General features: G+C 32.2%; 3 protein-coding genes across 3 annotated transcripts; 1 reads left to right on the top strand and 2 right to left on the bottom strand.

Moving 5' to 3' along the window:
• The first annotated feature begins 1,182 nt into the window (after nucleotides 1-1,182).
• LOC140879045 (NDR1/HIN1-like protein 13) lies at nucleotides 1,183-2,440 on the top strand. Its single transcript, XM_073282679.1, has one exon. It carries the CDS (start codon nucleotides 1,183-1,185, stop codon nucleotides 2,134-2,136), a length of 954 nt encoding a protein of 317 aa, XP_073138780.1. The 3' UTR covers nucleotides 2,137-2,440.
• Nucleotides 2,441-5,291: 2,851 nt separating this feature from the next.
• Nucleotides 5,292-7,747, bottom strand: LOC140882499 (proteasome subunit beta type-7-B). The gene is made up of 9 exons (XM_073288549.1): nucleotides 7,619-7,747; nucleotides 7,322-7,483; nucleotides 6,624-6,765; nucleotides 6,410-6,506; nucleotides 6,258-6,327; nucleotides 6,055-6,159; nucleotides 5,869-5,967; nucleotides 5,677-5,764; nucleotides 5,292-5,568 (listed from the first exon to the last, which is right to left on the bottom strand). The coding sequence occupies exons 2-9, from the start codon at nucleotides 7,454-7,456 to the stop codon at nucleotides 5,495-5,497; spliced, it is 810 nt and encodes a 269-aa protein (XP_073144650.1). The 5' UTR covers nucleotides 7,457-7,483; nucleotides 7,619-7,747; the 3' UTR covers nucleotides 5,292-5,494.
• A 2,846-nt stretch (nucleotides 7,748-10,593) lies between these two features.
• Nucleotides 10,594-13,431, bottom strand: LOC140881899 (trans-cinnamate 4-monooxygenase-like). The gene is made up of 3 exons (XM_073287554.1): nucleotides 12,620-13,431; nucleotides 11,582-11,715; nucleotides 10,594-11,390 (listed from the first exon to the last, which is right to left on the bottom strand). Exons 1-3 carry the CDS (start codon nucleotides 13,408-13,410, stop codon nucleotides 10,792-10,794), a joined length of 1,524 nt encoding a protein of 507 aa, XP_073143655.1. The 5' UTR covers nucleotides 13,411-13,431; the 3' UTR covers nucleotides 10,594-10,791.
• Nucleotides 13,432-13,966: the final 535 nt, after the last annotated feature.

Below are 13,966 nucleotides of genomic sequence, written 5' to 3'. Positions count from 1 at the left end.
ATCAAATTATACATGTATCGAACTTATAAAAATATTCATTCGTTGTTAAATGCCAAATAGGTCGAAATCAAATCAGTTTTTTCTCCACTGTATGCTAGAATCTATTATCATATCCAATTTAAAAATTATAGCAACCGCTTATCAACATCTTTTACTTCATATATTTCTTTATTTCTTATCTTATTTTATTTACGTAGTTTTCATTTACTATGCCACACATGTATCAGTGTGTAATCGATAGCTTGTTATTATAATAGAGTGAGACTAAAGATTTGTGTCTTGACATCAAATAAAAAAATTCAATAAAACGATTTCACTGAGCAATTTTGTGAAACGGTTACAACCAATGAAATTTTTTTATTTTTTATGTTAAAGATATTAGTTTTTATTATAGATATAGATCGGGACGATCAGTACCTCACGGTTGAAATTTTCTCATAAGATATAAGTTATTTGAAAATTCATTCGTCTTTCAAATTAGTGAAAGCTCCCACGTTTCTCGAATCTCATTTTATTAAATAAAAGAACAATATTATAAATAAAACGAACAAAACAATAAAAAAAAATTGAGGATGCTCCAGCCTCAAGCGGACGCTGCAATTTCCGCTTTTACGGGCGGAGTTAATTAATTGCAGTGTTTGCTTTTATACTTGGAGTTTTGCAGTACTTTTACAAAAAAACTCCACCATTTAAACTATTTTTTTTAAATTAATAATAAAAAAACCCCTTTATACCGAGAACAGATATGAAGCGTTGATAAAAAAAATCACATTTTTCAGTCGTACTGGCGCGAGTCTGTGACCGAGGTGGCTCTTCCAGTATAATAATGGTATATTTTTTGAAAGGGAGTTGATATTTACACTCCATTTTGTGTTATCTACACTTTATTTATGTGTAAAATATGTTTTCAATTTACTTTCAATTGAAATGCAAATAACAAAAAATAGAGTGTAAATATCGATTTCCTTTTTTAAAATGATAAAAATTAATTAGTCAATAGACATTCACTTTTTTGTGTAGGCATCTGTTAGCCTTACTTGCCTTCCATGCTCAACTAAGGTCCGATTCTTTTCCTCTCGAGGAATTAAATCCATATTCCTTCAATTTTTTTTTGATTTCATTCAAATTATAACTCAAAAAATTTCACCTATCGTGATTCAGACAGTATCCTAAATCCGAATCATGTTCAGGCAGGAGGAGACCAATCCTCATTTCCTCCCACGTCAAAATGATCCAGTACTGGAGTTCCCTTCACATTCCCGCCACCAGCAGCGTGACCGCCGCTCAACCCGAACACGGGAGAAGCCGCCTCACGCTCCCGGCGGGGACCGTCCCACACAGCAGGCGGTTCCGCCATCGCATCATGTCGAGGCACCGCCGCAAAGGTCCCATCACAACACCAGCAGTACTACTCCAGCAGGCCTCATGAGCCCTGCTCACCACTCTACACCGCAGGAAACTCCGCCACCACCGCATCACACGGCAGCGACGCCGCAGAGCCATTACACGACGCAAACAAGCCGCCGCTCCCACCGCCCTTCGTTGCTGCGGGGTCCCCCATCGCAAAAGACCAAGCCACTAGCATGGGTGATAGCAGCATTCTGCGCGCTTTTCTGGGTAATTGTCATAGTAGGAGGCCTCGTGATCCTCATAGTTTACCTCCTTTTCCGGCCTAAGAACCCGAAATTCGACATATCCGCCGCCACCTTCAACGCGGCGTATCTCGACATGGGATACCTCCTCAACGCCGACATCACATTGCTAGCAAACTTCTCCAACCCCAACACCAAAGTGAACGTCGACTTCAGCTACGCGATCTTGGATCTTTACTACGAAAAGAACTTCATCGCCACACGTTACGTGGAGCCGTTTGCTTTGATGAGAAGCGAGACCGAGTTCGCGAACGTGCACTTTATGGTTAGCCAGGTTAGGCTCTCAATGGGGCATAGAATGGAGCTGAAGAAACAAATGGATAGTGGCAGAGTGAATTTTCAAGTGGAGGGTCTGTTTAGAACAAGATCCAAGTTGGGGGGTTTCCTCCAGTATTCGTATTGGTTGTATGCTCATTGCCAGATTACGGTCACCGGACCGCCCACCGGAATCTTGCTCGATAAAAAATGCATCACGAAACGATGAAAGGGAAGGGGAAGAAGCAAAGGGTACTGCCTGATTGGTCATATTTATTCTACTTCTTAAAGCCTTACATTTTGTCACAAGGGCACTACTTTTTTGTGTTAGATCTTGGTGTTTTTTTTTAAACAATTGAATGAAGGGTTGTATTTTGACTCATGGACGCGAGACCTCGTCCTGAAATTGAATCTTGATGTTCGATGAACTATTAGCTATCGACCTCTCTGTCTCTTATAATTTTTTTTCTACCTAGGTTTTTAGGTTTTAATTAACATTGAACAAGAGATCTCGTCCGATAATTGAATCTTGATGTCTAATGGACCATAAGTTCTCGACTCCTTTGTCTCTCTACGTTTCGGTATATCGAAAAAATGTATTTATATCGAAAAAATTTCGATAGAGTATCAAGATAATTCGATATTTTGGTACAGTATTTCAGCCCTAAAAATGACTGCCAATAACTTTAATGTATGTGATATTTGAATTAAATAGAATTATATGATTTATAAACTTCAAACAAAATTTAAGTTTAACCATTTTTCTTTATGTTTCTTGCTTTATCATTCACAAAGAGATATGGGCTATGCGCATATGCGCTTTAAAACTGATGTCTGAGGTTTAATTTTTAATATAAAGATAAAAAATGAATAACTAATTATATTAAACATTGTCGACAATTTCAAAGTTGCATTTTGGATCGAACGATTTGGATTTAAGAGAAGAATTTCAAACGATTTATTTTGTGGAAAGTTGAAATACATTGCATTATTTAATAAATAAATAACTAAATGATATAAAATGTTGATTTCAACAGCATCCAAAGAAGTTGATGAACTTGTTATCAGGTATTTAAAATCTTTAGCTCCAAATAAAACATAAAATTTTGAAAAATCTAATAACAAAATTTTTAGATTAAGTTTAAAAGCTTGATGTTTAAGTTATTATTTAATTGAGTTTTGTGAAAGCTTTTTTCTTGATTATATATTTCCAATTGATCAGTAGTTATGGGGTTTTTTTTATTTTTAATCTAAAAAAAAGTTTTAATTTCAAAAATAACGTGAAATGGATACAATAACAAAAATAATGGAAAACGCCATTGAAAATGGCGGATGCTCGATTATTTAATCGAGCGTCCGCCACAGTACGGTGCCATGTAGGCGCGTCCTCCACACCGTGTGGCGGACGCTTCCTACATGGCATTATTTATATATTTATATATATATATATATATTTTATATATAGTATATCGTGTATATATAAACGTATATATATATATATATATATATATATATATATATTTGTATATAATATATTTATATGCACGATATATATATTTGTATGGTTATATATATATATACGATATATATATATCTATAAATATATTTATATTTTTATACATTTTATATTTATATAGAATATTAAAAAAAAACAAGATATATATATATATATATTTATTTAAAGAGCAAAATGTATTTTGGTACACGAACTATTGGTAAAATGTCATATTGGTACACGAAATATTGAAAATAGCTTAATTGGTACATGGTCTAAATAAAAGGTCAATTTTATTCATAATATGAATTAATATTATATTGATTAATTTTAAAATATCATATTTAGTCCTACATGCATATTATTTATTGACTTTATGGTTTTATTAATATATAATTTATATCAATTTTTTTAAATGGATAATTATTTACATTGATAGAAAAAATATCACTTCGTTATATATTATTTATATTTTAAATATATAAATAATTTATTAATGAGTATTTTTTTCATTAATAAATTATTTAAATTTTAAAATATAAATAATTTATTAATGAGTATTCTTAGTCTTACATGCATATGATTTATTTATTGAGTTTGTGGTTTATTAATATATATATATATATATATATATATATATATATATATATATATATATTAATTTTTAATAAATATGATATTTTAAAATTAATCAATATAATATTAAGGGTAAAATTGACCTTTTATTTGGACCATGTACCAATTAAGCCATTTTCAATAGTTTGTATACCAATATGAAATTTTGCCAATATTTCGTATACCAAAATATATTTTTCTCTTTAAATAAATAAATAAATATATATATATATCTTGTTTTTTTAATCTTCTATATAAATATAAGATATATAAATATATTTATAGATATATATCGTATATATATATACACGATATACAAATATATATCGTATATATAAATATATTATATACAAATATATATATATATACGTTTATATATACACGATATACTATATAAATATATATATATGTATATAAATATAAATATATAAATAATGCCATGTAGGCAGCGTTCGCCACACGATATGGAGGACGCTGCCCACATGGCACCGTCCACCACTATGTGTGGCGGATGCTCGATTAAAAAAATCGAGCGTCCGCCATTTACATTGGCGTTTTACATTATTTTTGTTATTATCCCAATTTCACATTATTTTTGAAATTAAAACTTTTGTTTACATTAAAAATAAAAAAAAACCCGTAGTTATGTACAAAGTTTACGATCATTACTAGTTGCAATTTCGATTTTCTATATGAATTTTTTTAATCTTTCATTTACTTTTATGGTGTTTTCGATAATCTGTTTTTATAATTTTAGTTATCTTGTATAAAAGTGTTTACGTTGCAATTGACAAACTAAAGTCACGTCAAACTCTACATTGGCGACATCTAAAATAAGGACTAAAATTGTATTTAAAAAAAATAGCAAACTATACTGAATTTGACCACATATACCGAATTCCTTTAATAGTGTCATCAATTAATAAATCATCCAGAAAAAAATATAAAATTAAAGAGCTCGGTAAAAAAAAAATTTTAAAAAGTAAAAAGAGTCCTAATCTGAAAGTCAATAGTAAAATATGTGTGTATCATGAGGACTTATTTCATTACATATCAACTATTGGAATTATATCGTGGATAATATCAATTTATTTCACGGTTACTTCTTTGAATTGTGCAGAACCCGCATAACAAACATATTTAAAACAAGCTAATGTAAGCACAATTATTTAAAATTTATATTTAATTCCATATTTAATCTTATCATATCTGAATGGTATCTGGTTGCCAGTATGTTAATACTGCAATGAACGCATGATATAAATCCCTTGGAAGAAAAGAGCACTTGTAATCTTGAATAAAGCTTATATCATATCGCAGAACGAAAATGGGTTCTATGAATAAATCTTCAAGTAGGATGCGTTACAATTTCAGCTGAGTCTAGTCTATAAAAACACAGTTCACAGACATGGTTTTTGTGCTCATTACAAAACAAGGACTCGTATAATTGGAAGTAGACAAGAAGTAGAAGCGAGACTTACTCTTCCATCGCTTCTACTTCAACAACCTCAACCGTTTCCTTCAATGGAGTTATCTTTGTCTTCAACACCTCTGCAAGCGCAAAAAACATCAGATAACCAAAGCACTTGAATCTATAAAAACGTATGACTTTGGAAAAGAAAATTTTAACAGGAAGGAGTACCAAATGAAAATACTGACCAGTCTTTTTTGTAAAAGAATAACCCTTCTCATTGACATACGTGCGTGGATTTGGCAGCATATAGTTTCTCAGATACTCTTTCTTACCCTACAAAAGAAAGTAGACAGGACTTGTTGGAGTTACTTGAAACAACACATACAGAGTCATTTACTAAAAATTAGACTTCAATCTAAAGGATCAAACTATGAAACCTTTGTTATCACGCAGATATCCACGTTGCTTCCACTTCCCAAGTCGTTGAATATGCCAGAGCAAATGGCTTCAGCTACCAACTTTACACCTTCATCTTTCTGCAAATTGCTTGTACACTCAGAGTGAAGAAATTGCAATTACTAAGGGCTCGGGTGCTATGAAGAAAATTAAAGCAAGGAACTTACACTCAACCCTTCTCGATATTTAGACTCAAAGACAGCCATAGCAGCAAGCGAGCCAGAGCCCATGGTGGCAAAGGGCAGGGTGTCGGTAGAACCATGAGGATAGATCTGGAAATTTATCGAGTCAACCAACATGTTTAGATATGTCAATATGATGAAAATGATATAAGATACCAACATCCCCAAGGTAAAGAAAAACAACTCACGGTATGCAAATGGGGGCCAGTCACATCAACTCCACCAAGCACCAACGCAGCTTGCACGTGTCCTTGGTACCTGTTTATGGAATATTAGATTATAGTGTTTCCATATAAGAAAAAATAATGTTAGAAAGAGAAGCATCGGTACATGAAGTCACCTGAAAAGATGAGATTTCAAAAGTGTAAGGGCAGTAACAACCCTGGACTCACGACCAGTGTGATAGCGATGTAGCTTAAGCTGCGAGCTAACCATGTCTAGGATAGCGCAAATCAGGAAATAAATAAATAATTGGATGAAGCACTTAAAGCTATTTGATTGGAAAGGCTAGAATACAACGAGCAAAACATGAAATGCAGTTATGTTAACAATACCAGTAACAGCCTCTGTGTCAGCTGCAGTCCCAGCTCCACAGCAGTAAATATTGGGAGCCATGTAATGAATCTTCTCGCAATTCTTGTCAGCAACAATTGGGCCTTCAGTGGCTCGTGTATCTGCTCCGAGAATGACACCGTCCTGAATCACATGGATAGTACTCAAGCATGAGTAAACAAAAGCATTTCGCCACATACATGTCACTGATTTCCCATTTTCTGAACCTAGGATCATTACTTAAATGATTGGAAGTCAATATTATTCAGACACTACATGGTAGTTTATAAAAAGTTTATGAATAACCACATTTCTAGTTCAATATCAATAGTAAAATCCCACCATGTGCCTCAAGGAATAATGAATAGTTATTCAAATCACTGTATCATCTTCTTGTAAGCTACTAAGAAAAGATCCTTGAGCAATACCAACTGGAAGAAAAAACAACACTATATAACCTCAAAATAGCTCCATGTCAACTGGTACCTAATCGCCCACAAAAAATCCCACAATTCCATTCCAAAATCCAAATATACACGGATAAAAAGAAACCCAGAATCTAAAGAGGACTGAAGCCTAAATCTAACAAAAGAAACTCACGAGAAAACCACCGAACAGAAGCACCAGAATGTGATCTACTGAAAGGGGACATTACCACTCGGAGCTGAAAGAAACCCAAAAAACTTGTAAATCAATGTACCTGAAAAATCAAACCCACGATTGTCGTCCCCGTCTTAAGAAATGAAGGTTTCTTCAAACCCTTCTGCACAAGCATGTCGTTCCTCCGGCAGTTCTCGAAGCTGAATCCACCTGCTAATTCGCTATCTGTCGTCATAGCTACGAAATTCTCTTCCCAAACAATCTAATCAAATGAAAAACAAACAATCAACATTGAGAATCATAACATTAGTGGAAAAATTCAAAACAATACATTAATAGTAAACATAAACAACTTGAAAATCGAAGTAATCTAGGTTCAATCATGGAGGAAACTCACCAACAATTGAGATCCAAGCGCAAGATGGAGAGCGGGGAAGAGAGGGCTTTTTACAGATACTGGATTGTCTTGGGAGGAAAGAAACGAAGGAAGACGAAAATGTGATATTAAAAAAGATCATAAATATTGCCATTGCCCCCCTAAAACCGAAAAAAAAAAAAATCGAAATTCAAACCAAACGGAATTGAAATGAATTATTTTATGTAGGTCAAAACCGAATAGATAAAAAAAAAAAAAAAAACCCCCGAGAAATTTAATTAGATTATGATTTTCTTTTTATAAAAAAGATCGTAAATATTGCAATTGCCCCCCTAAAATCGTGAAAAAATCGAAATCTAAACCAAACTGAACAAAACCGAATTGATAAAAAAAAACCGATAAATTTAATTAGAATAATATTTCACTCATGCAATGCATATAATATTATTTTATATAATTAATTATTAAAATTAGTAAGTATAAACATTTGAATAAATTACTAAAATATAAATACTAAATGATTTATAGATCGTACAATTAGGAAACAAAAAAAATTTATTCCCCAAATTTTGAAATGTTTTCCTAAGTACAATGTTTGTTGTTAAATTTTTTTAGTTGCAGTCATTTATCACATATGAAAATATTAGACCCCTCTTTAATTTTTTTTTTTAAAAAAACTTAGACTTCTATAATTTGTAACTCTTGATACAACGATTCTAACTAAACATGAATAAAAACAGGGTTCTTCAAAAAAATTACTACATGAGACAACGATTAACCCTAACTTTTGTTGATTGTCATTGTGTATGATACAATCAAAGAATATTGTCTTCGTTGGAATTTAAAATTAAGTATTGGATTAGAAGGAGTCACTAACATTATTGGAATAATCACTTTATGGCCAGCATTATTTCTTGTCAGGATTTGTCCTTCTAAAATATGTTTTTCAAGCCTCGTCGTGATCAATTTAGTGTTATTGCATAATCTAATATAATGATTTATGTTCCGCATCTACATAATAGGAGTCTCAACCTTTAAACTTAACTCGTGATTTGATACTCAATAACATCTAATCAAATTTCAAATTTTAAACTAAAAATTACTATATTATCATATATAGCATTTATGAAAAACATATATATGGACATAAAAAATTAAATAAAATTAAGTTTAAAAATTAACTAATATTATATTGATAATATCCAACCGAATTTAAAATTTTGAACCAAAAATTGGTACATGATCAACATATATCATTTATGAAAATTTTCACATATTTATGTACACAAAAAAATTAATTGAAACTAAAAATTAGTGATAACGTCCTATCAAATTATATCAAAACAAAAACAGTAAAAAAATCGAGAAATTTAATTAGATTAAAGATATTGTTTTTTTTTAAAAAAAATATCGTATATATTTCAATTGCCCCGGCACATAAAACCAGGAAAAAATCGAATTCCAAACCGAACAAAACCGAAAATCAATTTTTTAATTGGATATAAATATTAAATTTGAAGTTTATATGGTTGATTTTCGGATTATGAAAGTAAAAAACGAACCAATAAAAAAACCAAAAAAATAAATTAGATTAATAATTTTGTTTTTATTTATGTATATATTATAGAATGATATTAGTGACTTGAATATAGTTTTTATTAAATTTTATTTGATTAATATTTAGTTAATTTGATTTTATAATTAAAAAAAGTAACTAAAAAGACAATATATAATATTTTAAATATACTTTAATGACTAATTTAAACAGTAGTCCAAAATCGAATAAACCGAGTCGAGATAACTGAACCAATTTAATAAAAAATCAAATCGAACCAAAGTTCAGATATTAGATTATGGGAGTGTTTGATAGAGCTTCTACGAAGTGCTTCATAGTTTCTAGCTGCATAGAAGTGTTTTTGAGTGTTTGTGAATGTTAAATATGTTTTAATTTCTACAACTTCTACCCAAAAGCAAGAAACTAAAATTTGATATTTTTTTGACTTCTGTTTTTTTGTTTAAGGTATAAAATTATAAGTTGACATATATTCCTTTAATAAACTTATCATATTACATATGCTTTTATTATTATTTTTAATGTTTTTTTTAATTTTGCACTATTATCACAAGTATTTTTTCTAATTTTACATTATTATTACAAGCATATTTTAAATTTTTTAAAAAATTTTTACATTATTATTACAAGAATTTATTTAAATATATATATATATTGCATTTTCATAAATTTTTGTACCTATCTTGTATATTTTTACAAATTTTTCATTTTTTTATATTTTTATTTTTATTAATCTTATATATTTTTCAAGTATTCATCTTATAAAAAATAAAATATTTTTGATACAAAATTCATAATGTAATAATAATATATAAACTTATTTTTTATAGTGTGAGTATATATCAAAAATAAAATAATCAAATAAGGGTATGATTGTCATTTAGTTAAAAAATTAAGTTTGAAAGCAATTATTCTCCAAAGTCCAAACACTAAACTTTAGTTTGTATTAGCTTTTAACTTCTATTTCCAAACACTCCCTACTTTAGCTTCTCACAAATTTAAATAAATATCTACTAGAATCACTTTTAAATAAGTAAAAGCTCTCCAAAACACTCCCCGTGGAAATGCTTTTTTTGGTCCAATAAGTTGACCATTTTTTGATTTTGGTCCATTAACTTTTTAAAATTTGGTTTTGGTACACTAAATTTTAATTTTCAGTGATTTTGGTTCAATTGTTGCCGTGACAGCTAGACACGTCAGCAATTTTCGGTGCCACGTCATCATTTTTCGATGTCACTTCAGTATTTTTTGGTGTCACATCAGCAGTCAGACCAAAATACCCGAAAACTAAAAGTTAATGTATCAAAACAAAAATTTGAAAAATTAATAGACCAAAACCAAAAAATAAACAAGTTAATTGACAAATTTTTTTTCCCATTATATATTTTTGAAATCGAAAAAAAATTGTCAAATCAAACCGGTCCATAAATACTTAATATAATAACTGTTTTCCATAATGTTTATGCGTGTGCATGTGTTTTATTCGCTGTAATTAATATCGAGACCATAATAATGCAACCTTACTAGAACACGCACATTTTTCCCCAATCCTACTTGACTAAGGACCTCGTGCTAAATATACGCTAGTAGCTAGCTACTAGACACACGCGTTGTGTTCGTTTCAAAAAGATCGTGGCTTGATGACAATGGTGTGATGGTTCAAAACGCGCGTAGCGAATTGTCCATTATTTTCCGTCATATCAACCTTAGATTGTCCCGGCGGAGGCAAAAGCTCGAAATTTTGGACCAATCTTCCCAATGTAATCCCAACAACAGCCATTGCCATGAAGATTCCGGGGCAACTCCGCCGGCCGACCCCGAAGGGGATGTATTTCATGTCGTTACCGTTGGCTTCGACGTTACGCTCTTCCTCCAAGAACCTATCGGGCCTGAATTCGTCCGGCCTTTTCCAGTGAGCCGGGTCGTTCGCTAGCCACCAGGCGTTGACGTAGATCCTACTCCCTCCGGGGATCGTGAAGTCCTTGAGATTAGCGTCGTGGAGGTTCATGTGCGGAACCAAACAAGGCACGATCATTCTTAGGCGAAGAGTCTCCTTTATCACCGCTTGGAGATATGGGAGCTTGAGGGTGTCGGGCTCGGTTACCTGCGCGTCTGGCCCGAGAACGGTGTCGATCTCGGCCCGCAGTTTGTTTTGTATTTGAGGGTTGTTGATCAGCTCTGCAATCGCCCATTCTAGCGTCCATATCGTTGTCTCAATTGCTGTTTCGGCATAGAAAACATGCAAATCAAGTAGAAATAATTAAGTTATCGACTTACATTTATTGAATGCACAATTTTATCACATTCAATAGGTGAACTTTACCTCGTTGATAGTCACTTAGTGTCTATTGTATAATGTCAATAAGATCAAACATATACATATATATAAACACACACGCGCACGCACATACCAGCAACATTCATATTCTCTACGATGTAGAGAACATTTTCGTCATTTATCTCTCCCGTGTTCTTGGCTGCAAGAATGTGATCGATTCCACATTTTCCATCTTTGTCTTCTGTTGTTCTTGTGCTTATATTTTGTCTTTTGAAATTAGAAGGGGAGAATCATATCACTATAACTCTATTTTATCGATTGATTTTGTGAAACACATATGCTACCCAACTCATTAAAAAAATATTATTATTTTTGCTGCAAGAAGAAAACTGGTCAATCTCTGGTAGGTATGTATTATTGATGATCTACTCATAACTAATTATAAGTGAAGAAAAAAGAAACAAAAAAAAGATTGTAATGTTATATGTACACGGAGTATTACACGTTGAGTTACATAATTAATGCACTTGAAATTATATGATTATTTTACATGCATTTTTGAAAGATTTTTTTCAAATAAAGTACAAGGATAATTATGTAATTTCAAGTGCATTATGTAACCCAACGTGTATAAGAAAGATACACACTATAGTGAAAAATTATTGACTTGTGTGATTAGACATGTGGCCACACACACATACACACTTATCCAAGTGTTTTAAATTTCCAACAATTTAAAAAATAGTCATAAAAATTATAGCAAGAGGATTGATTCAACAAAATCGATATAAAATTAAAAAGAAAAAATTCCCAAAATCTATATATAATAATATTAGTGATTCAGTATGAATGTATAATAATAATAAGTGGGAAAAATGTTTTTCATTATGTAAACAATCAAAGTCTGATATTATAAGTCTAATAAATTGTGTTTTGTTCCTTTTCTTTTATTCGATGGAGTGCTGGCATAAATCGGATATATATACATCACTAATATCCAAACTATATCAGCACTCCAACGAAAAAGACAAAGTAAAAATAAAAAATAGAAAGCAAATTTATTGGACTAAGATCAAACATCGACTACATAAAAGATAAAAAACAGAAACATGACAAATTACGCTACGATTATCGCAATTTTAAGGAAAAGTAAAGATGAAAATTAACTTACTTCCTCTCGTCAAGGAAGAAATCTTTATACAACTTCAACCTCCTCTTTGTCACCTCTTTGCAAATCTTCAAGTAACCTCTCAAAAAGGGCCTAAAAAATGGAACGAAATCACCAAAATTATACTCAAGACTCTGCCCCAATCGACTCCTCTCCGCATTCACACTCTTCACCTTAACATACAAAGGATCCTCCTCACTCTCAAACCCTCTCCCAAACATCATCTTATACACATTGTTGTACACCATCAACTCAATCCTATCCCTCACCACAACCCCTCGCGTCGCCGCGGCGGGGTTCTCCCTCACGTCCCTCACCACCGCGGCCGCCTCCGCCTCCCACTCGTGGCGTCTCTGCTGCACCACCTTGTTGGTGAAGAAGGGCACCGTCACGATCCTCCTCATCTTCCTCCAGTGGTCCCCGTACTCCGTGAAGATCATGTCTTGCCCTTTACCCGTGAAGATGTCGAAAACGATGTTCCTCGAACGGGAGCCGAACTCGACTCCTTGAGTGAGCAGGACTTCCTTGGCCAGCTCTTTCGAGGAGATCACGGCGATGTTCCTTTGCCCCATTCTCAGCAAGAATACGTCGCCGAATCGAGCGGCGTAGCGGGTGAAGTCGTGGTGGTTTAGGTTGTTGCCTATTTGGAGCCAGCTTCCGAAGATGGGCAAGGAGAAGGGGCCTGGAGGGCACTTGAAGCTCTTTCTCCTTAGTTTTGAGACTAAAATGGCTAATGATATTGAGACCAAGAGGCTCAAAATGGCCTTTTCAAAGAAGGAAAGTGTGTGAGCCATAATTTTACTTAGGAATCTAAAGATTTTAGTGAGCTTGGTAAATTATATATTATATATATAATGCATGTTATATTTATACTACTCATCGCAACCTAATACATTAACACGACGATAATCATGAAAGTCAGCATTAATTTAAAATTTTGCGTACAAAAAAGGCAAGTGTGTCTCGATATCCGTTGCATTCGATCTTTGGAGTGTACGATAAGACGTCTATAATTGCTTGATATATTGTTTTCAATCCTATATATCATATAATAATATTCCAGGAGATCAGGAAAAAAAATCATGGAAGATCCTAACATCGGCTACGACTCCTAAGCCCTAGCTCGTATGTTATATATATATATATATATATATATATATATATATATATTTTTTTTTTGTTTTGAAAAACGGATGTTATATATATAATTACTAAGATTCTAAGAAAGTGCTCACTCGTTGCATGTGGGTAAATAATTGAAAATATGAGTCAGAATTTTAGATGATATTTAAATTAACGGTGGATTAACAAGAAGAAGATGAAGAGTTTTATTAACAAATAATATAATGA

Source organism: Henckelia pumila, chromosome 2 (assembly GCF_033568475.1).
Source record: "Henckelia pumila isolate YLH828 chromosome 2, ASM3356847v2, whole genome shotgun sequence".
In the NCBI taxonomy this organism is placed as follows: domain Eukaryota; kingdom Viridiplantae; phylum Streptophyta; class Magnoliopsida; order Lamiales; family Gesneriaceae; genus Henckelia; species Henckelia pumila.
Note: the sequence above shows the minus strand (reverse complement) of the source record. Positions and strands in the feature narration are given on the sequence as shown.

Bases quoted from the DNA above. Each gene is read 5' to 3' on its own strand.
- LOC140879045 (XM_073282679.1), top strand. From the start codon at position 1,183: ATGTTCAGGCAGGAGGAGACCAATCCTCATTTCCTCCCACGTCAAAAT.
- LOC140882499 (XM_073288549.1), bottom strand. From the start codon at position 7,456: ATGACGACAGATAGCGAATTAGCAGGTGGATTCAGCTTCGAGAACTGC. The intron at 6,328-6,409 runs GTGACTTCATGT...TTCCATAAACAG, and splicing joins TTGAAATCTCATCTTTTCAG to GTACCAAGGACACGTGCAAG. The intron at 5,765-5,868 runs GTTTCATAGTTT...TTTCTTTTGTAG, and splicing joins ATATCTGCGTGATAACAAAG to GGTAAGAAAGAGTATCTGAG.
- LOC140881899 (XM_073287554.1), bottom strand. From the start codon at position 13,410: ATGGCTCACACACTTTCCTTCTTTGAAAAGGCCATTTTGAGCCTCTTG. The intron at 11,716-12,619 runs GTAAGTTAATTT...TAATTTCAAAAG, and splicing joins TTCTTCCTTGACGAGAGGAA to ACAAAATATAAGCACAAGAA. The intron at 11,391-11,581 runs GTATGTGCGTGC...ATGCCGAAACAG, and splicing joins AGAGAATATGAATGTTGCTG to CAATTGAGACAACGATATGG.